The sequence below is a fragment of the Colobus angolensis genome, unplaced genomic scaffold, assembly GCF_000951035.1.
Source record: "Colobus angolensis palliatus isolate OR3802 unplaced genomic scaffold, Cang.pa_1.0 Scaffold3, whole genome shotgun sequence".
Classification (NCBI taxonomy): domain Eukaryota; kingdom Metazoa; phylum Chordata; class Mammalia; order Primates; family Cercopithecidae; genus Colobus; species Colobus angolensis.
Window position 1 is genome coordinate 5,243,746 of NW_012116265.1, and position 26,887 is coordinate 5,270,632.

A 26,887-nucleotide genomic window follows, 5' to 3' on the forward strand; every position below is an offset into this window, starting at 1 on the left:
GCGCTGGGAGTTGGAGACTGCAGCTGTTCCTATTCGGCCATCTTGCTCTGCCCCTCCGTCATTTCTTTAAATAAACTTTCTGCCAGTCTCTCCTTTTGAAACTCCCAGAGTATGCATGGTTTGCTTAATGATATACCCTATATCCCTAGGTTTTTTTCACTCTTTTTCAATTGTTTTTCTTCTCTGACTGAATAATTTCCAATTACCTGTCTTCAAGTTTTCTGATTATTCTACCTTAACATGTCTGCAGTTAAAATGCTCTATTGTATTTTTCATTTCCTTCAGCTTTAGAATTTCTATTTGCTTCTTTAAAAATTTTCTTTGTTGAACTTATCAGTTTGTTCATGTATTGTTTCCTTGATCTCTTTGAGTTGTCTATCAGTGTTCTCTTGCCAAGCTTCTTCAAAACAATTATTTTGAATTTTTGTCAGGCAATTCATAGATCTCTATTTCTTGGGATTTGTTACTAGAAATTTATTGTGTTCCTTTGGTAGTGTCATGTTTACTATATTTTCCTGTGTTCCATGTAGACCTGCATTTCTGCCTCTGCATTTGAAGAAGTACTCACCTCTTCCAGACTTTACATACTGGCTTCAATAGGGAAATTATCCATATTACCTGTGGTGGGTGTGAGCCCACCAGCTTAGTGGGGTGTGCATCAGTGTCAGGTCTGAAGATACGTAGGGGTGCTGGGTCTGAGCAGGTGTATGTGGTGGTGCCAGTCTAAGCTGGGAATGTGAAGAGTAAATTTGGATTTTAAACCCAAAAGTGTGGTTGAATAAGAGGATTAATATATATCTTCAAGGTTTTTTTTAAAAAGGGGATAATTTTATTTTATATATCTTTTTTTTAAAGAAAATTAATACCAGTATGAAAATTTTGCAAAGCTTTCCTAATTAAAGTTGACACACAGTTAAGGAGGATTATTTGGTCTCATGAACATTAGGTAAAACCAACTTAATTCAAATGATCCAGATATTTAAAGCATGTAAACACTGAACCGGTTTTGTGTTAGAAAAAAGTTACTAATATGATACAGAAGAAAAAATATAAAGCACAAAAATTAAAAATCTGGAAGGGTCCTTAGAAATCATCTAATTACTTTTCATTTTACAAAAAAGGAAGGTCAGAGGTAAAATGACTTGCCCATATAACTTGTATGTAGTGACCAAACTGGTCTTTAAAAATATGTACTAAGAAGTCTCTACTCTTGCCTAACATGCCTTTTTTCCTCCTTTAAAATTATTTGAATCTAAGTTTCCATAAAAAATGAGAGCCTACAAGAAGGTTTGTTGCAAACATAAAAAGAATAGAAAAGGGAGAATACAAAGTGTCAAGCACAAGGCCTGAGAAAGAAACTGTGTTTGTACCTATGAACTATAGCTGGTAGCTACTGTCTCCCCTACCTTCTATCTCTTCAACTAAGAAGATATACAAGAAGAGATGAGTTCACCATTCCTACTGTTTGTGATCTTTCCTAGATTGCACCCAAAAGGCATTTCCCTATCTATGCTTTTATTCATTTATCATTTACCATGAACTAACCTTAGGTGAATATTTACTTTTTAATGTAGAAATGTTCTCAAACTCTACATAAATTCAAATATTAACTTAGAAAACTTAGAAACTTAGAAAACACTGAACTTAAAATTTATAACACTGATTTTTGTATGATTAATAAGACAATCATAGGCTGTGACAGCCATGTTTTTAAAGTATACACTTTTAAAGTATCCTATTTTTAAAGTATACATTTCTTAACTGAAATCAAACAAAGCCTTCAAATGGTATTTTTCAGAAGTTTTTAAACAGGGTTTTCAAATTTTCAGTCGGATGATTTGCTTAGTAAATATTTCTAAAAATGAAGATACTTGGTCAAAGGGTAGATATATAAGGATTCTACATATACTGTGTCAATATTATGGGTTTTCTTTTTCCTTTTTTTTTTTTTTTTTCTTGAGACAGGGTCTCACTCTGTCACCTAGGCTGGAGTGCGGTGGCATGATCATGGCTTACTGCAGCCTTGACCTCCCTGGCTCAAGTAATCCTCCCATCTTAGCCTCCTGAGTAGCTGGGACCAGAGTTGCATGCCACCACGTCCAGCTAATTTTTGTATTTTCTAGGCTACTCTAAAATGCCTAAACTCAAGTGATCCAAGTGCTTCTGTCTCCCAAAGTGCTGATTATAGGTGTGAGCCACTGTGCCTGGGTATTTCTGGATAATTTTTAAGTTAGAAATGCTTTCTCAAAAGGTAATGTGTCAACACCTTTTAGTATGGCTACTATTAAACAAATAGAAAAAAGCAAGTGTTGGGGAGGACATGGGGAAATCTGAATACTTGAGCATCATTAGTTGTAATGTAAAATGGTGCAGCTACTACAGAAAACAATGTGGTCGCTGGGTGCAGTGGCTCACGCCTATAATCCCAGCACTTTGGGGGACTGAGGCAGATGGATCACTTGAGCTCAGGAGTTTGAGACAAGCCTGGGCAACATGGTAAAACCCTGTTTCTACATAAAAAGACAATTACAGGCTGTGACAAAATTAGCTGGGTGTGGTGGCTTGCACCTGTAATCCCACTTACTTGGAAGGCTGAGGTGGGTGGATTGCTTGAGCCCAGGAGAACTGCTTGCAGTGAGGTGAGATCACTCCACTGCATTTTAGCCCCAGGACAATAGAATGAGACCCTGTCTCAAAAAAAAAAAAGAAAAGAAAAAAGAAAATAGTACGCTTTCTCAAAAAATTAAAAATAGAATATATGATTTAGCAATTCCACTTCTGAATATACTCCCAAAATCTTTAAAGGGTCTTGAAGAGGTATTTGTATACTCATGTCCATAGCAGTATAGTTTATTCACCACAGCCAAAAGGTGAATGTAACCCAAGTGTCCATCAACTGACGAATGCATAAATAAAATGTGGTATATATACAGAATGGAATTTTATTCAGCCTTAAAAAAGGAGATTCTGACTCATTACAATGTGGGTGAACCTTGAGGACATTATGCTAGGTGAAATAAGCCAGTCACAACAGAACAAACATTATATGATTCCACTTATATAAGGTACCTAAAATAGATTCATAGAGATTGTGACAGTAGTCAAATTCACAGAGATAAAAAGAATGTTGGTTTCCAGGGCCTATGGGAGGAAATTAATGTTTATGTGGCACAGGAATTTCAGTTTTGCAGTATAAAGAGAGTTCTGGAGGTAGTGGTTATCATTGTACCACAATATTCATGTACTTAATATTGAACTGGACACTTAAAAATGGTTAAGACAGCAAATTTTATGTTATGTATATTTTATCTTAATTTTTTTTTAAATTAAAATAATGTTAAAAAATTACTTACACTTTACGCTGGTATTCATGCTTACTGGAACTGAGCAGTCTACTGCAGCTGAAAGAGAAAGTTAATAGTTCAATAATATTCTCAGTATTTATAAATGACAAATACCAAATGTGGAAATCACAAAATGTTCCAGACCTTGCAGTTGTTTATTGTACTTCTAGAGATGGAAAACACAATACCCTTGATTAAAAATACACTGTTGGGATTAATAAATCATTCAATACTGCAGAAGAAAATACTAGCGAACTTGAAAACACAGCAATATAAACTATTCAGAATGAAACAGACTTAACATACTTATAATGTAGTCCCAAAACAAGCTTGGGGGAAAAAAAGCAAAATGGAAGACTTACACGGCCTGATTTCAAGACTTACTGTAATGCTACAATAATTAAGGCAGTGTGGTATGGGGCTTAAACACAGACATATAGACATATAGATCAACAGAACCAAGGAGTTAAGTCCACATATATGGTCAACTGACTTTCAAAAAGTACTAGGACAATTAAATAGAGAAAAGATAACCTCTTCAACAAATGGTACTGGGAAATTTGGATATGAAGAGGTAAAAAAACAAAACAAACAAAAAACATCAAAATCCTCATACCATATACAAAAACTAACTAAAAATGGATCTCAAATTTAAATGTAAGGGCTAAAACTTTAAAACTTCTAGAAGAAAACATATTAAGAAAATCTGAGTGACCTAAGGTTAGGCAAATATTTCTTGAACAGATTATGAAAACAAGTATACAAAACTAAAGATTTGATGATTTTCACATCACAAAATATTTTTCTTTAGATTTTTTTTTAGCCATTTAAAAACATAAGCATCATAAAATATAAACTAAAATTTAAAAACTTTAGCTATTTAAATGAGAAAGTAATAAAAATTTAAAAGACAGTCAAAAACTGGTGAAATTCAAATAAGGTCTGTAGTTAATGGGATTGCATCAATATTGATTTCCTGGTTTTGATAACTATACTACGGTTTTTAAGATTTTTAACATTAGCAGAAGAGCAGAGTAAAAGGTATATAGTAACTCTCTATACCATTTTTAAATGTTTCTGTCAGTCTAAAAATTTTTTCAGAATACAGATTTAAACAAGAAAATGAAAACACCAGCTACAGATTGGGAAAAAAAAATCTGCAAAACATATATCTAATACAGAATCTGTATATAAAGAAACTCTCACAACTTAATACTAAAGAGACAACTTATTTTTAATAATGCGTAAAAGATTTGAATAGTCATTTCACCAAAGAAGATATACAGGTAGGAAATAATAACGTAGTATCACTAGAAATCAAGGAAATGCAAACTAAAACTGTGAAGTTACACTATTTCATATTCCCTAGAATGGTTAAAAAAGGACCGTCAACACCAAGGGTTGGTAAGGGTGCAGAAGTAATGGAAATGTAAATGGTATATTCCCTCTGGAAAACTGTAGTTTCTTATAAAAGTAAACTTATACTTAATATATTACCTCACAGTTCTACTCCTGACACATAACTTTACCCGAGTGAAATGTAAACACATCTTCCAAAATTGTATGTGAATGTTTATAGCAGCTTTACTCCTAATGGCCAAAAGTGAGTCAAAACAATCCAAATGTTTAACAAATCGTGAATCATAAACAAATTGTGGTCTATTCATTAAATGAAATACTCCTTAACAATACAAAAGAATAAATGGTGGTACACAGAACAGCATGATTAGTCTCAAGATCATTAAGCTAACTGAAAAAAGGCAGACCCAAAACAATACACGATTCCATTTCTATGAACTTATAGAAAAGGTAAAACTACAGGAGAGAGACCAGATCAGTGGTTGCCAGGGATTTGTCAGGAGGGGACTGACTGCAAAGGACTACGGGGAACTTTTTGAGGTAATGGATTTTTTTCTATATCAAGGGTTGGCAAATTTTTTCTACAATGGGCCAGGTAGTAAATGCTTCAGGCTTTGCAGGGTGATACAGTCTGTCACAACTGGTCAACTCTGCTTTTTAGTGTAAAACCTGCCACAGACAGTATGTAAAAGATTGAAAATGACTGTTTGTCTACGGATAATTAAATTTGAATTTCATATCACAAAATATTGTTTTTATGTATTGCTACCATTTAAAAATATGAACACCATTCTTAGTTCATGGGCTGTACAGAAACAGGTGGTAGAGGGTTTGGCCTGAACGGTGTAGTTAGCTGATTCCTGTTTTACAGCATGGTTGTAGTAGTATTTATACAAATGTGTTCATTTTTCAAAATATTTATCTGTACACATTATAATCAATGCATTTTATAATGTAAGTTTTATCTCAATAAAGCTGATAAAAGAAAAAAAATTAAACAGAAAAATAGCTAGCATCTTCTTTGTGCAACTTCCATAGATGTGTAAACAAAAAAGCAGATTATAAATTTTTATATTAAAAGCAATATCTAACAAAATATTATTAGCAATAGAGATAAAATGAAATAAAACAGGCATTACATGGATTTCAAATATAGTTAACAAAAATGGGTGTGAATTTGCTAAGTACCTAGAGTCAATAATTTGTACCACACTAAACCAAACAAACACAAATCCTCTTATATATATGTAAGGTTTTCATTTTTGCTATAGATGTATTTTAATGAGAAGTGAAGCTGGAGGTTGAAATTGAGTACAGAGAGTTCACATTTGCACATTTTTACCTTTGGCTGAAAGGATTTTATTATAGTGAACAGCCATGTGATTCTTGACCAGCTGGAGAGTGCTTAGTCTGAGAGAAGAGGAGTCAGTACAAAAAGCTAAAAATTAAAACACAATCATTATATATTTAAAACTAATATAAAAATCACGAGATAAACAAGGTACTGATTATTTGACTTATTCTTATAAAATGTTCTGAAATTCAATCAGAGATATTGATATGACATTGTGATGTGAATCTTTAATCTTGCACTGATAATGCCAATGAGCTATTGACCATTTGGGTTCAAACCTTCCTGAGAATAAAATTTTACAAGCCTGAGAATCTGAGGAAGAGATTCTAGGACATGACCTATTATTGCATTTAGAAAACTATTTCTTTTTGACAGCTCTCAATCTTGTAACTAAGAATGTTTAGCTGCTTGCTTAATTAGTTACCACTGTTAATACTTAAACAATCAATGGAGTTTCAGAAATTCAATGAATATCCAATCCCAAAACTCTACATACAAAAATTATATTCCGAGAAGCAAATTTCTAACTTAAACCTGAAAACAAGATCTACATATCAGTTTACTACATTCTTTTTGAAGTACTAAAACTATCTTATAACAAGTGTAATAGCAAAGAAATTCCATGACATGAAACTCCTTGGTCCTCATTCAAACCATTTAAAAGAAATCTTAGAAATAGTTAAGCACTTACATACAAGTATAAAATGCAAATTTAGGCAAAACTTTTTTAAACATTAAAAAGTTTTTGAGAATACATGCAATATGGTTAAAAAAATTCAGCAGATAAAACGGCATATGGAGATTGAAAAATAAGTGACTTCTCTACCCTGACCTTTAGTCTCCCTTCCCAGAAATACACTATGTTACCATTTAAATGCATCCTTCCAGAGGCTCTGTGCATAATATAAGCCTATGCAACAATTACGAACTTGATGCTACTACTAAAAATATTTACTGAATAAACGCCATTTACCATGCATTGTTCTAAACTCTTCATAAGTATAAACTTATCTCATCATTATTATTATCATTTATTCGAAGTGAAAACTGAGGCACAGAGATATGAGTTACATCTTCAAGGTTACACTGTTGATAAGGGATGCAGCTTCCATGTGACCCAAGGCAGCCTCATACTTACAACCACCATACCTATACCAGCTCTATACATATATCCTTTAAAAGAAAGTTAGCAAACTTTACATATTGTTCTTTATCCTGATTTCTATGTATGTATATTTTAAATCTAGTTTCAACTTTTTATTTAAAATTTATTTTTTTAAAGTTAGCTATAATTACAAAAATTTATTTTAAAACCTATCTTAAAAATTTACCTTGAAAGCTTTAAAATATAAAAATATCACAGCACCTAGAAATCCAGTTGGATAAAGAGGCCCATAGGCTTTTGCTCCTAATATGAAATGTGTTATTCAAGTGCTCTTTTTCTTGGCATAGCTTTTCCTTTTCAGTGCTTATGTCTTTAATACCTGCTACTTACCATTTTAACAAGGCAGGAATGCCTTAAATCAGGGTAGTTTCCTGGCAAAAGTAGAGCTGGGCTGCTGTAGCAGCTGGGAGCAGGAGACAGCCAAGTCCATATCCAGGGCACAATAATAGTTTGAAATCATAGACTCCAAAATTCTCTAATCTCAAGAACGCCTATATTTCATTAAAATTAATAATATGAAGTTCAAATATTCATCAAATGAAATAATTTTTCCATCACGTCATATAATTTGCAAGTAAAGGAAACACTCAGACAATCTTTTAACAAAGTTACCATTTTAAGCACCTCACTTACCATTACTTTTGGTGCTCAAGTGTCCTTTAAATAGGCATGGTGGACCATATCTGGGAAGGACAGAGGCTGCTCTGACTTTTAACAGGAAAAAAAATAATAAATTAGGATAAATGAAACACAACTTTTACAAAAACAACAATATTCAGTATTTTTTAAATTATAAATTTATCACAAAATAATTTCTTTCCCAAAAGGTGATTGTGTTTTTAGTGGTAATCTCCAAAACAGGAAGTCTGAGTTATGGCATTAAACGTAACTTAATATGCAAAATATAAATGCTATATCCCCCAAACAGAGAGATTTTAAGAGGGTAAGATGACTAGTTCACTATCAGGTGGGCTGTTAAAAGCTATAACAAGGAGGACACATACAAAGTCTAGAAGATATATGGATGACTAAATGTAGAAAAAAGAAGTATCAAGATAGAAGAACTAAAATCTAGGACCAGAGAACAAAGCTTGTCAGAATAGATTAAAACAGAAAAACAAACTGAGGTCAGAATACCTATGAAGCTCTTTCTATGTCACAGGTCAGAGTGCAGGGTGGAAAAAAAAATACTTAGGACAATACAAGCCAAGGCAATGCCATCTAAACTGGGAAAAAAGATAGTCATGAAATGAGCATAGCTCTACCAAGAAAGAAGGAGGGTAAGACCTAAACATAAGAAAAAATACCAACAAACTCTCAGAAAAACCTCATTTCTCCAGATAGAAAGAACTGTGACTTTTTTCTTGTCCAGAATTTAATGCCTCTTCACCTGGAAATGACAACTCAACTTTCTTTTGGGTGACTGCTATTCCTTTACTCTTAGCCCAGGTGGTTCAAAGAGAGCTGACCCCACTGTCTGGACAGCTGCGTTGACAGCGTCAGCAATGCTATGTGATCCAAGTCCCGCCATGAGATACACAATCCTGGGCCTTTGACTGGAACTATTAGGAAAGGTACTTTCATTTCACTGGGCTTGCTAAACCCAGTGAAGGGTCTAAGCAAGCCCTGTATTGCTGGTGGCCATCCTGAACCATATAAAGGACCTGTCTGAGAATGAAGCCTACACAGTCAAGTGGAACCAAGATAGAAAGAGATTCCTTGGTGACATCATTTGAGTACCTGAGGCCAACCATGTTTGAAGCTCTACCTTATCTAGAGTTTTCTTTATATTAGCCAAAAAAAAAAAAAAAATCACATTTTAGCTTAAACTAGTATGAGTTGATTTCTTCATTTGTAGTCAAAATGCTATTTAGTAGTAACCCTGCCAGGCAGTGCTCCAAGCACTTTACTGGTATAAATTCATTTAATCCTTACAATACTATAATTCCCCCTACTTTATAGATGAGGGTAATTGAAGCACAGAGGTTAAACTCATAATTTGCCAAAGATTACACAAGATTGTGACAGATTTGGGATCTGAGCCCAAGCAGTCTGGTTCCTGGATCTTAATTATTACACTATCTTGACCAATATAAACTGCTCAGTACTTGAACCATGCTCTAAGCTACTACATCATGTAAAAAGATCATGTGAAACAGATCAAGAAGATATCTCAACTGTATGTAGTTTATTCCCTTCAAATTCCATTCTATTGTATGTATGTTTCACTATAGGTCACAGAAAAAGGAAAAACAGGTATACCCAGAGAAGTGTGAAAGGATGAAGAGAATGAAAAAAGGTTGGAACCTAGTGATACTGCCTTGGATAGAAATGCTTCCCCACCCACCTGTAGGTGACAGCTGTGAACAAGGTGGTTAATATTTGGCCCCAGGAATCAAACCAGCTTCTCTTTAGCATAAGATGGTGATAAGAACAAACATGGAATTTAGATGTTCCTTGATGTCTATGTTCCCTTGTCTATTTACCATCAGATGTACACCAAGGCATATACTCATTGGTTTCTGCTATTCCTACAGATAAATGTCATATTAAAAGTGACAGAATTAGGGCTGGGCACAATGGCTCATGCTTGTAATCCCAGCACTTTGGGAGACCAAGGCAGGCCGATTACCTAAGCTCAGGAGTTCAAGACCAGCCTGGACAACATGGTGAAACTCTAACTGTACAAAAAAAATACAAAATTAGCTGGGTGTGGTGGTGTGCGCCTGTAGTCCCGGCTACACAGGAGGCTGAGGTGGGAGGATGATTGAGCCCAGGAGGCTGCACTGCACTCCAATCTGGGTAACAGAATAAGACCCTGTCTCAAAAAAAGAAAAAAATAAATAAAACCTAACAGAATTGAAGGGAGACATAGACAACTTAATTCATCTACCCTCTCACAGTTTCTGGGTCCTGCTTTGTGTCCTGTGTGTAGGTCACATTGTCGTGTTTTTGTTTTTTTGCATGACTTGTAATTTCTTTTTGTTGAAAAGTTAACATTTTAGGTAATATATTGTAGCAACTCTAGATACAGAATCCTCTCCTAAGCTTGTTTCCATTGTTGTTCACTTGTTTGTTTAGTGACTTGGCTAAGCAATTCATCAGTCTATTTCCCATGGAATGTGAAGCCTCTGCTATCACTCCTCAGCGATGAAGCTTTGGGCACGTGCACAATCACGCCTTCTCTAATGAGGTCTGAACCCCAGACTTCGGGAGAAAGTCTCTTTCAAATTGTCCTTCCTTGAGTACTTTCCCTTAATTCTAGGTACCAAATACAGTTTTCTTATATCTTTTTAATTAATTCATTAAATTTTTTAAATACTAGAGACAGGGTGTTGCTATGTTACCCAGGCTGTTTACAAACTTCTGGCCTCAAGTGATGCTCCTGCCTCAGCCTCCTAAAATGCTGAGATTACAGGCATGAGCTGACATACCCAGCCTGTTACATCTTATACTCTTTTATGAAAGTATAACAATTCTTTAACTTTTCCTTGTATAAACCAATGTATGGTTTCTATCTCCAGATTGGACCCAGAATGAGCCAAAGGGGCATGAAGAAGTAGCCTAAAAACCAAATGCCAAGGAAAAGAACATCATTCTCTAACTATTAGGACTAAAATCCTGTCAATGAGATCGAAGATCTTAGTGGGGGAAATTCATGGGTATATGAGAGCAGCCCATTTTCCTACACAATTTGATTAAAATAGCCAGAAGAAAGTCCAGTGAAGAAAGATGAAAGTGTTTCTTGTGGCAGGGTTTCTCTAGAAAACCAAAGGTTTCAGAATCTACCATTGATAAGTGTCTCTACGAGACCAATAGATCAAAGTATATATATATATATTTTTTGAGATGGAGTCTTGCTCTGGTGCCCAGGCTGGAGTGCAGTGGCATGATCTTGGCTCACCGCAACCTCCTCCTCCCAGGTTCAAGTGATTCTCCTGCCTCAGCCTCCCCAGTAGCTGGGACTACAGGCACATGCCACCATGCCTGGCTAATTTTTGTATTTTTTGGTAGAGATGGGGTTTAATTATGTTGCCCAGGCTGGTCTCGAACTCCAGACCTGAAACTCCCAGAGTGCTGGGAAAAAATTTTTTTTCAAGTTACTTTCAGTTACCTATACTAATAGGTTGCCTCCTCTCCTCCCCAAAGGTTATTGATATTAGAGTGAAAGGCAGTTTGTTATTACCAATCTTTTCTTCATCTTCCCCCATAGGAAGCTGGAAGCAACGCCTTATATGTTACCTAGTCCAAGCCCCCATTTTATAAATAACTGAGGCCCAGGGATGTAGAGTGAGGTGAAGATGACCTAGTTAATAGGAAACAAAGATTACAAACAAGACTAACCGTTTTTCAGTCTGTTGCTCTATTATACCACTATTTAGAAGGTTTGCCTTGCAAAAGAATGTCTAAAATGTGATTATAGTAAGAGCATGACAAAAGATAATTTTTCTTTAGATATTTTAATATTTTATGCTCTGAAATAACTAAAAGCACCTCCTAATGAAATCTAAGAAATTTATTTTCAATTAAGTATTTTAGCTTTGACTAAAATTATTTATGGTTTCCTATTAATAATAATTTACAGTATATGAAAGCTGACTGCCCCAGTCATTTGCTGATTACATTTATTTTAAAAATTCAAAATTAATAACAATATTTGATATTATCATATATTATATCCTAAAAATGAAGCTAACTAAATTGTGCAAGTTGTAAAAATATTAACTTTTACATTTGGCATGAACCCAATTTTTAAAATAATTCCACAAATACTGACAACTTACTAAATCTACTATACTCTAAATTTTACATACATCCTTTCCCCCTGCCCATCCCTACCATGGAATAGTAAGTAAATGCATTGGCTTCAGATTTTATATTTTTCACCTAGATTCAAATCCTGTTCTGCCACTGTGACCTTGGCAAGTCATTTGTGATCTTTTGCTTTAGTTTCTTCACTATGAAATAAGGCTAATGCCTATCTAACAAGATATTTTTGTACATTAAATGAGATAATTTGGAAATAGTTCCTAGTACATAGTAAGGGTTTCATTTTAGTTTATGTGCAAAATTCTTAAGATCATAAAGCGTTTTGATTTGCTTTTTCTGAAACCTAGGTTGGTAAAGTGTCAGAATATACTGTTTGCTGATCAATGAATAGTTATCTCCTACAATCAGAGTAGCACTTATTTTGATCAATGACTACATAATAAAGGCAGACTCATTCAAAAAAAGACATCCAGGAATCATTTAGCAGCTTGGTTTAAAGGCAGTCTTTTAAATAGATAAAAACACTGTATTAGGAGGGGTGGGGAGTCTAAAGATTGCCTCATTTGACTCGAGGAAGGAATGCTACTGGTTCAGAAAGTGTGAAAATGCTAATTATTTGGTTTGGGCCGATTTGTAGAGATTTAAGGTTATATTTCCCCACCCCCTAACCTCACCCAATGATGTCCACCTGACTTAAGAAATCCGTAGAGAACAGGTGTATATAGTGATTGTGGATTGCTGCTAAAACTGCAGTCCGCTGACCAATAACACTGCATTACCTGGAAATTTATTATAAATGCAAAATCTCAGCCACCCCGAAGGGACCTACTGAATCATAATCTGCATTTTAACATGATTCTGAGGGGATTCCTATTTACATAAAGTTACAGAAGCCCTGGGTTACTCAATAGCTTTGGGGGAGGTAGTTACTGCATGGGAGATTTCGTATTTACTGACCACTTAAAATGTGCCAGGATCTTCTCTACATTATCTGCATTAAATCTTCAAGAACTTCATGGCTTGAGTATTTGACCCTCATGTTCAAGAGATGAGAAAACTGAGGGTCGTCTCCATGGAGAGCAGAGGGGTTTGATTTGGGGCCCGGGGTGGTCTGACTCCAAAGACCAAACCTGGTTCCTCTGCCTGGGAGCTACCGAGGTTTTAACGGCTGCACAACCCTGAGTTCAGGAGACAAATTCTCCTGGTGTCAAGGCGACAAATTCAGGGCAAAGAAGCGGACCTGCGAGACTAGGAAGCAGTCTCTCCCTTTTCCTTTGCTTGGGCCCGGGCAGCTCCGGGCAACACTGGCGATTCAGCCAGGGGTAGGAAGCGCCCAAGGGCGGCCTTGCACTCGGCTGCCCGGACCCGAGGCTGGGAGCGCCGGCTGGAGCAAGGCGCGAGGCGGCGGTAGCCCGTGACAGCTGCCCTTTACCTCTCCGGCTGCCATCCATGCTTAGTCCTCTTGCAGCCGCCGTAGGGGCACGGGGGATCCCCTTCGGTCCTTCCCCTGGCCGGCCCCAGCCCGGGCAGTGGAGGACTGGAAAGTAAGAGCCTGCAGGGGCGGCAGCAGCAGAGAAATCGTTCCCAGGCCGGTTGCTAAGGGCCGAGTCCAGTGAGTCGCGATTATGACGTCACGGCGCAGGGGACGTGCGTTCCGCAGCCCCGCGCGTTCCGCAGCCCCGCGCCGAGGGTTCTCGGTATTAGGAGGACAGTTGCGGTCGGAGAGACCTGGCGGGGAAGGTGCATCGAGCCCCAGTCTGTTGCTCTGGGATCCTGCCAGTCTTCCGCAGAGCGACCTCCTGTCAGGATCCAAGTCACCAGCGCCTGGCAGGCTCTGTCCCTGCGGGAAGAGCAGGGAGAGGAGGTGGACTCATCTGGCATCCACGTCCCCTGGGTTCTGGAGAAAAGTCAAACACAAATGTTAGTTGAGGTCAGGGTAACATTTAACCAGTTCCAAATAATTAAATTTCAAAGCAGTCCGTGAACCTTTGGATTAGTGAAAATCCTAGGAGTGAAAAAATCTACATATTTACATCTTAATTCTTAACCTTAATAATAAGTTTGAATTTCCTTTCTGCTCACCAAGCTTCCCCCCTCCTGACCCTGCCTCCCTTTTATCGTAAGTTTCAATCCATTTTTCTTTATAATGGAAGAGAGCTGCAACATGAATAAGGAGTTGATTTATTTATGGCTTTCTATAATTTGTTTAATTTTGAAGCAGTTACCTTTGAATCCTTGGAAATAACCTCAGAACAGGGTAGGAAGCATTCTGTCACGTAAGACTTCTCAGCCCAAATGTCCATTGACATTTTGGGCTGGTTGTATAATTCTCTGTTGTGGGGGTGCTGTCCCTATGAATTGTTTCGTAGCATCCCTGGCCTCTGCTCACTAGAAGCAAGTAGCTTCTCAGAAGCAGACCCCACCCACTCCACCTCCAATCCTGACAGTCGTAAATGTCTCCAGACATTGTGAAATATTCCCTGGGGGGCAAAATCGCAACTCTGTTGAGAACCACTGCTGTAATGAAAAGAATCCTGCTTTGGAAGCCTGATACGCAGAACTTAATTCTGAATTTTCTGCTACTTACCAGCTTGATCTTGAATTAGTTTCTAAAACTTTCTGAGCCAGAGTTTCCTCTTTTCTAATGTAAATTGTGAAAGTCGTCAGAATTAAAATAGAGTCACATGTATTAAAAAAGAAAACCTGACAAGTGGAGCTGAGGAAGGCCATGAAGGAGAGTTCTCATGCATGAATGCCTGATAATAAAAACTATCACAAAATACTGCAAAAACCACAACCTTGAGCAAAGACTCACCTTACCCAAAAAGATACTTCTATGAGGACATCTGCCCAGCAATTGTCTGTCCAACCTTGAACTGACGTCACCCTTGTTATTGATGCTTGGAGCTAAGGCTAATTACCTCAAAGCAATTATGTATGTAATCCTCTCCTTTTTTTATTTTTTGAAAAACCTTCATTTTCCTTTAATTCCTTGAATATGCAAACAATTTGCCATGGCACACATATTCCCGTAGCAATGCCCTTTCCTGGGTAAATGTCATTTTCTTCTGGAGATGTGAGGACTAAGCTCTGATTTTTTTATCTTGCCCAAATTCCTATCAAAGGGGTCTAGGGAGTCCATAAATTCTTATCAGATGAGTTTTATTTGACTTTATATATCATGACTTACTTTCCAATCTGATTCTGGCATAACATTATGAGACAAGGAAAAAAAATCAAAATATTTAATCCCAAAATATATTTCCTTGCCATACCTTGAAACTGCCCTGCAAAGTCTCTTGTGGGGAAAAATTCACATTCTGTAGAGAATCTCTTTTCCCCTTTGTTTTCCTTCTTTCCTTTGCAAATCCAGGAGATAATCAACTGAGAGCCAGGCCTTTTAGGTCCGACAAGACACATTTTACAACCCGCTGTCTCTCTAAGGTCTGCTATCTGAGAGCGTCCTCTGCACAATAAAACTTGGTCTCCACAATCCCTTATCTTAACCCCAACATTTCCTTTCTATTGATCCGAGGTCTTCAGATAAACTCAACCAATTGTCAACCTGAAAATGTTTAAATTTACATATGTGTTGAGTTGTCCCACCTTTCTGAACCAAACCAATGTATTTCTTAAACATATTTGATTGATGTCTCATGCCTTCCTAAAATGTATAAAACCAAGCTGCACCCTGACCACCTTGGGCACACGTTCTCAGGACTTCCTGAGGGCTGTGTCACGGGCCATGGTCACTCATATTTGGCTCTGAATAAATCTCTAAAAATATTTTACTGAGTTTGACTTTTCATCAACAGTCTACCTCTCTGTTGCTTAGGTTGAAAAATTGACGCTACTAATTTTGTAGTTAAAAGAATTAACATTGCCTGGCAAATAAAAGAATGTATTCAAAAAATGTTAGCTTTCTCGGCCGGGCGCGGTGGCTCAAGCCACTGTAATCCCAGCACTTTGGGAGGCCAAGGCGGGCGGATCACGAGGTCAGGAGATCGAGACCATCCTGGCTAACCCGGTGAAACTCCGTCTCTACTAAAAAAAATACAAAAAACTAGCCAGGTGAGGTGGCAGGCGCCTGTAGTCCCAGCTACTTGGGAGGCTGAGGCAGGAGAATGGCGTGAACCCGGGAGGCGGAGCTTGCAGTGAGCTGAGATCCGGCCACTGCACTCCAGCCTGGGTGACAGAGCGAGACTCCGTCTCAAAAAAAAAAAAATGTTAGGTTTCTCTCTTCTAAGATTCCTATCTCAGCAGAGCTGGGTATCAGGGAATTCAGGCTTGAGGAAATAAGTCAGAAACCCTATAATAAGGAAGAAGAAATAAATCAGAAACCCAGTTATAGTAACACTTGAACCCCTGTTTTCCTAAAACCCAGGGTAGATAGACAATGATTCAAAATTGGAGACATCTTTTTTTTTTTTTTTTTTTTTTTTTTTTTTTTTGAGACGGAGTCTCGCTCTGTCACCCAGGCTGGAGTGCAGTGGCCGGATCTCAGCTCACTGCAAGCTCCGCCTCCCAGGTTTATGCCATTCTCCCGCCTCAGCCTCCCGAGTAGCTGGGACTACGGGCGCCGGCCACCTCGCCCGGCTAGTTTTTGTATTTTTTAGTAGAGACGGGGTTTCACCATGTTCGTCAGGATGGTCTGGATCTCCTGACCTCGTGATCCGCCCGTCTCGGCCTCCCAAAGTGCTGGGATTACAGGCTTGAGCCACCGCGCCCGGCCAATTGGAGACATCTTGAAGTGTGTGTGCTGGCTCTGTGGCCCCAACAACAAGTCATTTGGAAGGATATAGCGGCAGGGAGTCAGATGTTATGCATTGTATTAGTTCATTCTCACATTGCTATAAAGAACTACCTGAGACTGGGTAATTTATGAAGAAAAGAGATTTAATTGACTCAGTTCCATAGGTTGTACAGGAAGCATGGCTGGGGAGACCTCAGGAAACACAATCATGGCAGAAGGGCAAAGGGGAAGCAAGTAGCTTCTTCAAATGGCACTGTAGGAGGGAGAGAGAGTGAACAAGGAAGTGCTACACACTTAAACAGATCTCATGAGAACTCAGTATCATGAGAATGCAAGGGGAAAATTCACCCCCATGATCCAATTACCTCTCACTAGGTACCTCCCCCAACATTGGGGATTACAGTTCAACATGGAATTTGGAGGGGGACACAGAACCAAATCATATCATGCAGAGAAAAAAAACTCCTTCCTAGGTACTCACTATTGCTTGAAATCCATTTGTAAGATCATGAAGGCCTTTATTTCACTACCTGCAACTGCAAGTACTTTGCATATAATAGGCCCCAGTAAGCATTTGTTGAATTGAATTAGAAATAAAGAACCCAAGGCAAACACCCTTGGAATAAGCAACACAGTGACCTGACTCAGGGAAGGTGATACCAGCTCCTCTTAGAAAAGTAGACTTTAGGATGACAAGTAGATTTTGTTTTCAAAGTAGAAAGGGGACTCCGTGATCTGGAGAGGGCAGCAGAATGGGAGAAATTTCTGAAGACCATATTGCCTGGTACCCAACTTTATCTGAAGTCATCTATTTCATTATTTCTCTTTCAACATTTTGTTCCAATTATTTCAAGAATGTGTGCACAACAGAGTCTATTTCTCTCCAATTTTAGCAATGAACATATTATCCTAAGTGCAATTTAATTTGTCCTTTGCTGTGGCTCTGTGTATGTAAACGTGAGAGAAGATTCTTTCTGGTTGCTATTCCCAGGAAATAATTCATGATCATGGGTGATGGATACAGCTGGTATGAGTTTATTATAGAGTGAGCTCCCAAGAAACATCCTTCTATTGGGGAAATCATCACCAGCTGCAATGGCCTTAGAAAGTAGGCATTCTGAAGACCTTTTGTTGTATGTATATGTTTACACATGAATTTCATGTTCTGAAATTATTCCAATGCTATAATCTTGTTATTGACATTAGGAATCTGTGTATGTGTTTTTTGTTTGTTTGTTAGTTTGTTTTGTTTTGTTTTGTTTTGTAGAGATGGAATCTTGCTCTGTCGCTCAGGCTGGAGTACAGTGGTATGATCTCCACTCACTGCAACCTCCGCCTCCCGGGTTCAAACAGTCCTCTTGCCTCAGCCTCCTGAGTAGCTGGGACTACAGGTGCATGCCACCGCGTCCGGCTAATTTCTTTTGTATTTTACCGGAGGTGGGGTTTCACTGTGTTGCTCAGGCTGGTCTTGAACTCCTGAACTCAGGCAATCCGCCCGCCTTGGCCTCCCAAAGTGCTGGATTACAGGCGTGAGTCACCGCGCCTGGATAATTTTTGTATTTTTAGTAGAGACAGGGTTTCGCCATGTTGGCCAGGCTGGTCTGAAACTGAAACTCCAGGCCTGAAGTGATCCACCTGCCTCAGCCTCCTAAAGTTCTGGGAATACAGGCGTGAGTCACTGTGCCTGACCCATATGTGCATTTTAGACGGAAATACTTTGTTTCTCTTAATGAATTTGCGTGAACTAGCCAATTATTGGGTTTCTTTTTTAGTATTAGCTTACTGGAACCTCAAAACTAAGATTTTTGCTCAGTTGCAAATAAATATTCATAGACTTTTAAAAATTTATCTCTTTAATTCCCTTTATTAGGTTATGACTTCCACTCTTCTACTCTTCTTTTAATGGTTCAATTAGACCTGTCTTATTGGATGAGCTTTAAGCCCTTTGGAAATGGGCTTTTATATAATTGAAATATATATTTCAATTTTATATAAATGAAATAAACTATATATTTTAATACCATAGCCTACAGTTATGCAAATAATATATAGTTTATTGTTTATTCTATTTTATTATATATTATTATTTTAAATATTATGTTATTATTATACATTTAATCCATGTCTTTATGGATGACCCCTAGTTTCATAATTCAGAGGACTCCTGGAATTTATATTTCTGTGTTTAGAAAATGTTCCAGTAAATACAGTGAAAACAACAAGAAGTCAAAGATCAAAACAACATTTTTCTATTTATTATTGCGAACATATTTTTATCCTTGAAGTTCCTGAAAGACAAAAATGAAGGAAATTTAGGGCATTTTTAAAACTTATACGTATGAGGGCAGAGTAAAATTATAGACTTAAATGTGCACTGTGCTAACCTCAGTCTCAAAACAAAATTGCTTAGGTTTTGGGGACTTAAGAATGCTTAAGAATTTGAGCTATTAACTATTTCTCAGTCATTCTCTAATTGAAATAATGTAACAATTGATTCATCTAATAACTAAATGAGGAAATGGAACTTTAGAGCTTGGGGATATTAGCATGTTATGAAATAATGGATTAATTTGCTGTTTGTCACTAGAGGGGGCTTTACGAAAGTTTTAAGCTCCATCCCTGTGAGGAAAGCAGCCATGCCAAGGCAGTATTACTTACAAATCTTATTCAAGCAATATGTAATGTGCAACTGACAAACATTTTAAAAAGTGACTCCAGGGGAGGGGTGGAGTGAGATAGCTGAATAGAAGGCTCCACCAGTCATCCCTTCTCAGGAACACCTAGCTTGACAACTGTCTACACAAAGGGAGTAACCTTCCTAGGAATGAAGAATCAAGGGAGCACTCTCAGTGCCTGGCTTTGATTTCACATCACTGAAGGAGTTACCAAAGAGGGTAGGAAAGACAGTCTTAAATTGCTGATGCTACCCCTCTCTCCTCCCCCATTCCCCAGCAGCAGCTGCCTGGTACAGACAGTCTCTGTGCTTCAGAGAAGGGGAGCACAGCGATCATGAGGCTTTGCATTAGACTCAGTGCTGCCCCAACACAGCAGAAGGTGAACTGAGAGGTACTCAGCTGATGCCTGCCCATGGACGGGGCGTTTGGACCAGCCCAAGGCAGAGGGTAATTGTCCATTCCAGCAGTTGGAGCTTGAGTTCTGGCAAGCCTTGTCATTGTGGGCTGGAGGCACTGGGGCCCTAAGTGAACTTGAGGGGCAGTTTAGGTCACAAGAACTTCAATTCCTAAGAAAGTCCTAGTGTTGAGCTGGGCGCAGAGCCAGTAGATTGGGTTGGAGGGTGGGACATATGACCTATTAAGACACCAGCTGGGGAAGCTAAGAGTGTGCTTGCACCCTTCCCCGTTTGTCCCCCCTCACCAACCCCAGGCTACACAGCTGATGAAGAATGCATCGGAGTATCTTAACAGCAGAATTGATCAAGCAGAAGAAAGAATTAGAGAGCTTGAAGACAGGCTATTTGAAAATACACAGTCAGAGGAGACAAAAGAAAAAAGAATAAAAAATAATGAAACATGCTTACAAGATCTAGAAAATAGCCTCAAAAGGGAAAATCTAAGAGTTATTGTCCTTAAAGATGAGGTAGAAAAAGAGATAGGGATAGAAAGTTTATTCAAAGAAATAATAAAAGAGAACTTTCAAAACCTAGAGAAAGATGCCACTATCCAAGTACAAGGTACAAGAAGGCCACAGAACACCAAGCAGATTTAATCCAAAGAAAACTACTTCAAGGCATATAATAATCACACCCCTAAAGGTCAAGGATAAAGAAAGAATCCTAAAAGCAGCAAGAAAAAGAAACAAGTAACATACACTAGAGCTCTAATACATCTGGCAGCAGACTTTCCAGTGGAAATTTTACAGGCCAGGAGAGAGTGGCATGACATATTTAAAGTGCTGAAGAAAAACAACTTTTACCCTAGAATCGTATATCCAGTGAAAATATTCTTTAGATATGAAGGAGAAATAAAGACCTTGCCAGATAAACAAAAGCTGAAAGATTTCATTAACACAAGACTTGTCTTATAAGTACTCCCCTAAAGAGAGTACCTCAATCAGAAAGAAATGGGCATTAATGAGCAATAAGAAATCATCTGAAGGTACAAAACTCACTGGTAGTAGTCAATATACAGGAAGACACAGAAAATTATGACACCGTAACTGTAGAGTATAAAGTACCCTAAAGTAGAAAGACTAAAAGATGAAATCAAAAACAGTAATTACAACTTTTGAAGGCATAGACTGTGCAATAAGATGTAAATAGATGCAACAAAAAGTTAAAAAGCTGGGGGATGAAGTTAAAGTGTAGAATTTTTATTGTTTTTTTTTGTTTATGCATGCTGTGTTAAGATGTTATTAGCTTAAAATAATTAATGATAATAAATACAAGATAGTATTTGCAAGCCTCATGGTAACCTCAGATCAAAAAACATACAACAGATACATAAATCCTCAGAGAAATGCAAGTCAAAATTACAATGAGCTATCATCTTGTCTCAGTTAAAATGGCTTTTATCTGAAAGACAGGCAGTGACGTATGCTGGCAAGGAGGTGGAGTAAAGGGAACACTTGTACCTTGTTGGTGAGAATGTAAATTAGTACAGGCTTTATGGAGAATGGTTTGGACATTCATCAAAAAACTAAAAATACTGCTACCATATAAATCAGCAATCCAACTGCAGTGTATATACCCAAAAGAAGGGAAATCAAGATATCGAAGAGATATCTGCACTCTGAAGTTTGTTACAGTACTATGTACCATAGCCAAGATTTGGAAGCAACTTAAGTGTCCATCAAAAGATGAATGGATAGGCTGGGCATGGTGGCTCATGCCTGTAATCCTAGCACTTTGGAGTCCTAGGTGGGCAGATCACTTGAGGTCAGGAGTTCAAAACCAACCTGATCAACATGGCGAAACCCTGTCTCTACTAAAAATACACACACACACACACACACACACACAAATTAGCTGTGCGTGTTGGCAGCACCTGTGATCCCAGCTACTCAGGAGGCTGAGGCAGGAGAATCATTTGAACCCAGAAGTCGGAGGTTGCAGTGAACAGAGATCACGCCACTGTATTACAGCCTGGGTGACAGAGCGAGATTCTGTCTCAACAACAACAACAACAAGATGACTGGATAAAGAAAATGTACATATACACAATGCAGTACTATTCAGTCATAAAAAGGAATGAGATTTTGTTATTTGCAACAACGTGGGTAGAACTGGATGTCATTATATTAACTGAAATACGCCAGGCACGGAAAGGCAAACTTCATGTATTTTCACTTATTTGTGATCTAAAAATCAAAACAATTGAACTCATGGAGACGTAACTAACGATGGTTACCAGAGACTGGGAAGAGTAACGGGGTTGGAGGGGGAAATGGGGATGGTTAATGAGTACAAAAAATAGTTAGAAAGAATAAATAAGGCCCCATATTTGCTAGCACGAAAGGGTGACTATAGTAAAAAATAATTTAATGGTAAATTTTAAAATAACTATGTGAAAGGAAAATAAATCTCAGGACCCCAAAATCACTAAGCCAAAGGGAAGACTCAAACTGGGAACTGCATCAGGCAAATTTGCCTCCCAATTTATTCCTAAATAAGACAGCTACAAAGATAAAAAAGCAACACACCTGCCTCACAATTTGTCCACTGGGAAATTCCTTGTGGGGCCCAAGATCTTTATCCTAAAGTAGCTCTGTTGAATTTTATCCCAACAATGTAAGTAATAGCTTATCTTCACTGGTACAGGACAAAGGACAGAACTCTAAGTCATCTCTCTGCTCTTCTGAGACACATAAATATCTGATTGCTTCCTCTGGTGTAAAAATGCAGATCGCTGAGCTAGAGAAGGCATAAGGGATTATTCTTCTATCCTCTCTCACAGGTACACTTTGTAATTGATGAAAGGCTGATCAAAGACTCAAAAGAATGCAACCACTTGTCTCTTAGCTATCTACATTTTTAAAAAATTTCTTCCTCTTTCCCCTTTAGAATATCGAAACCCTCAAAATCATCTTTGGAGAAAAGCACAGATCTGTTTTCCAGGTGCAGCTTCCGAGGCCCATGTCCTTAACCTTGGCAAAACAAACTTTTTAAATTGATTGAGACCTGCCTCAGATACTTTTTGCTTTACAATGAAAAGAGCATAATTGGATTGTGCTTGAGCAGATGTATATCCCATTTACTCTTATGTGATTATGACCCATTACTTGCCTGTATCAAAATATCTCATGTAACTCATAAATACATGTACCTATTACGTACCCACAAAAATTAAAAATTAAAAAACAAAGAAGCAAAAAAGCTCTACTCCAAGGTAGAGCTTCTCCAATTAAATAATATATGTGTACATATATATGTGTGCATACATATATATATGGTAAACCAAAATAATATTCTAAGCCCCCCCAACTGACTGAATGCATCCTCCTCTTAGCCAAGGGGACCCAAAGGGATCTGAAAAACCAGTTCAGGCCATCACGAGAAGGGGAAGGTAGGACAAATCTCATTAAACCCTCTTCCCTTTGAAATTCAGGCACAACTGACCAGCATTAATATGAAAATAGGAATTCTGAGACTGACAGAACAGGCTCTATAGCAATAAGCCAGCAAGTTCCAAACAGACTCTAGTATAGCATCACGTGACAGATAGTAGGCCCTGAAGAAATGAAAGTAATTTACCCCCAAATATACTTATTTGATATATTTTGAAATGGTCCTGCAAAGCTGTCTCTTGTGGGGGAAATTTGCATTCTGTAGAGAATCTCCTTCCTTTATTAGGTCTTTCTGAATAGTCTGATGACCTTTAAAGTTCCATAGGAGACATTCATATCTGTTGTGTCTTAATTCTCCTACTTGGAGGCTTCACCTACATGACAAAAACTTTGGTTTCCACAACCCACCCCTCCCCAGTTAGCTTCACTCAAGCTGATTTCAACTCTTCAGGCAGAGCTTACCCCTTTTAACCAATTGCCAATCAGGAAAATTTTAAATCCACCTATGACATAGAAGCCTACCCCCTACCTTCAAGATGTCCCACCTTTCCCGGCTACACCAATATATACCTTACATGTATTGATTTATGTCTTACCTGTAACTTCCATCTCCTTAAAATGCGTGAAATCAAGCTATAACCCAACCACCTTGGGCACATGTCCTTAGGATCCTCTGGGGGTGTGTCGTAGGTCATGATCCTTAACCTTGGAAAAATAAATCTCTAAATTGATTGAGGCTTGTCTCAGATACTTTTTCGTTTCTAATACATAAATACTGAGTTCTTTTTTGAGCATAGGCAAAAAGTACTCTATCATCTAAAAATCCTTAATGAATAAAAAATGTCATTATTACCAAACTATACCTTGATTTTTCTTAGTCCTTAATGAATGAAAAATGTCATTATTACCAATCTATACCTTGATTTTTCTTAACTTTACTGTTAAAAGCAGGAGAGAGCAGAAGTGACCACAATTCTCTATAAAGCAGTATGTGCCTGATGGTATTAGACCAAAGAGAGTTGTGATACGATATACTGACCCCAAGTGCCTATTTTGAATTCTCTTATAGAATAGCACTCTGATATCTGAACACAAATATAATCTTGTCCACAGAAAATGATCACTCTCATAACTATAACACCACACAGTTTTCACTACACTTTTTAATATGTGTAATTCCACACTTTATTTTCATTTTTCCTACAGTTGAAAAGTGCACAAAACTGTGACTCTATAGATACCTTCACTGACTTCTTTGTACTAACAGAAGATTCACTCATATTGTGACCATTTGGCTAAGGCTGCTGGGACTACAGATGTCAGGTCCACTAATAATGGCCATAGTCCTCCATCTTTCCATTTCTACCCAGCTGCGCTCTTTAAATCTTTTCGTCCAATTAAGAGAACAAGTCTCCGTGAACAGAACTTAATCATTCGGTGGTTACTAGGTAACCTGTCCCCATAGCTTAAGAAGAGCATTCCCTCTATTCTTCCACTGTCAATCAATCTCCACAACAGTACATTTGGGAGGATGCTCACCCTAAAGCTTTGATGATCTCCACCAAATGCATTCTCTGTTTAGAAGTGGCTTCACCATGAAAAACAAAGCAAAACAAAAAGCTTAACCAATCTGTTCATCTATCCTGATAATATCTTTTCCACTTAAAAAAAATAGAATCTGAAGTTTTAACAGTTAATGAATTTTTGAAAAGCTCTTATAAGTGCATCTACTATTCACAAACTGCCATGCACAAATGAATTTTTAAAAGCCATCATTTATGTAAGCTACCAATGAAAACCATTTTTTATTGATACTTTGCCTAGTCTTTCTAAGGGATTTCAGCCTCCACTCCAGTCACACTTTAGTTCTTTGTCTTGTTAGATGTCTGCCTGCAATATACAGAAACACTTTAAATTACTAGATTGAATGACATGAAATTGCGATTTTATATATAAAAAATGGTCAAATAGACAATATCACTTGGTTCTACCTAGTAGTTTGAAGTATTTGAAGAACACTGTTAGAAACTTAGATTTAATTTAGACTACATTAATTATTTCTTTAGAATATTTGAGTAAGTAATCTTAGAAAATGGAGGTGGGAGGGTGGTTCTTGACATCTTTAGACATGTTCAGTCTCTGACTTAACTGAATTAAATGTGAGATTTCTCTTATCCTCTTTGAAGTCTTCCATTTCCTTGTCTGCAAACAATTGCTTAGTGTTCATTATGTTTTTAAACAAAATCTAAATTATCCAACAGTGTGAAAATGTGTTATGAAAACACCCTATCGTTATGTAACATTAATTATTCACTGAAGTTTATACCTATAGGCAACCTGAGATTACGCTAACATTGAGGTCACAATTAACACAAGAGTATTAATATTTCCCACAGTGAAAGCACAGTCTAGATAGAAATTTTGGTGCTGATCTGAGTACAGAAAGACTTCCTCTGTGTTATTTATAACACGCAGAGTGAATGTTTCTGTACAATATCTGAATAAGGTAGAAGTGATGTTCCGACACTCTTTAATTCAGTTTGTACACAAGGCTAGAAGTAAGCAAACATTTTCCCTTGTTTGTCAGAAAATCTGGGGGCTAGGAGGATGCTGGTGATTGCTAAACAACAGTTCTAATTTTGCAGAAAAAGCTATGGAGCCCAGAAAAGATAAGTAATTAGCCCACACAATTGGGCTTTATGACTCTTGATTTAGTGCTCATTCCACTAAATCAGGAAATAGGCAGCAAGACGATTGTTTCAGTGACTTGTCCTTAGGCAGGTTCACTCTCTTATGCATGTGCTACCTAAAATAATGGAAAAATGATTTTCATATGCAATTGTGGACGTATAAAATGGAAAAGATCAATGAGAATTTGCTTCAGTCTTTGGTCTGAGGCAAACCTGTACCTAAGCTCTCCTAGTTAAGTAAGAATATGTATATTTTGAAGTTATACTTTTTTTTGTAAAAGAGCAATATGTATTATTCTGAACACAGTTGAGTCCAATTTTCTTCTACTCTGGAGATGATTACTTTATCGTAATCCGGGGAGACTGTCATTTGTATTGATTTAGAAACATTTCACTGGAGAATTATCCCTCAGAAAGCCTCCCCTTTTCAAGGATAGCATAAAGAATAACACTAATGATGTTTTGTAAAGTAAACACTGCCACATGTTATTTCAATAAATATTAATGGGCCCCTACTACGTGCAAGGCTACTTGGGTCACGTTTCCCCCTCAGATTCTACAGAACAACAGTACTTTCTCCAGTTCATTTACATCCCCTTCAGTGATGCTCTGGGATTCACCTGCTTTGAATAGCATCACTGGAAGCTGGGGGTCTATAGGGATATTGTAAAGTGTCAGGAAACACAGCAGCCATTGTTAAGTGTGTGTTGGATTCAACCTGCTTTGAATTCTAGCTGTGCTTTTCCCCAGCAGTGTGGCCTTTACTAAGGGCCTCATTTCTTTATCTGCAAAATAGCATAATAATAGTGTACTATTCATGTGATTGTTAAGAGAATGACAGGAGGGAATACATTTAAATAACTTACCACTATGTTTGACTGTCATAGTTTGGGTTCCTCTGGAACAAGAATTCAAGTACAAGTAGTTTAT

At 37.6% G+C, this 26,887-nt stretch overlaps 1 protein-coding gene across 1 annotated transcript in view; it reads right to left on the reverse strand.

The window, feature by feature from the left end:
* Positions 1-13,750, reverse strand: part of SPATA7 (spermatogenesis associated 7) — a 65,289-nt gene extending 51,539 nt beyond the window's left edge. The window contains 4 exon segments of the mRNA XM_011949450.1: positions 3,354-3,401; positions 6,046-6,141; positions 7,856-7,930; positions 13,425-13,750. Coding sequence (XP_011804840.1) covers positions 3,354-3,401; positions 6,046-6,141; positions 7,856-7,930; positions 13,425-13,443 — 238 coding nt within the window. The 5' untranslated portion in view covers positions 13,444-13,750.
* Between the last annotated feature and the right edge of the window lie 13,137 nt (positions 13,751-26,887).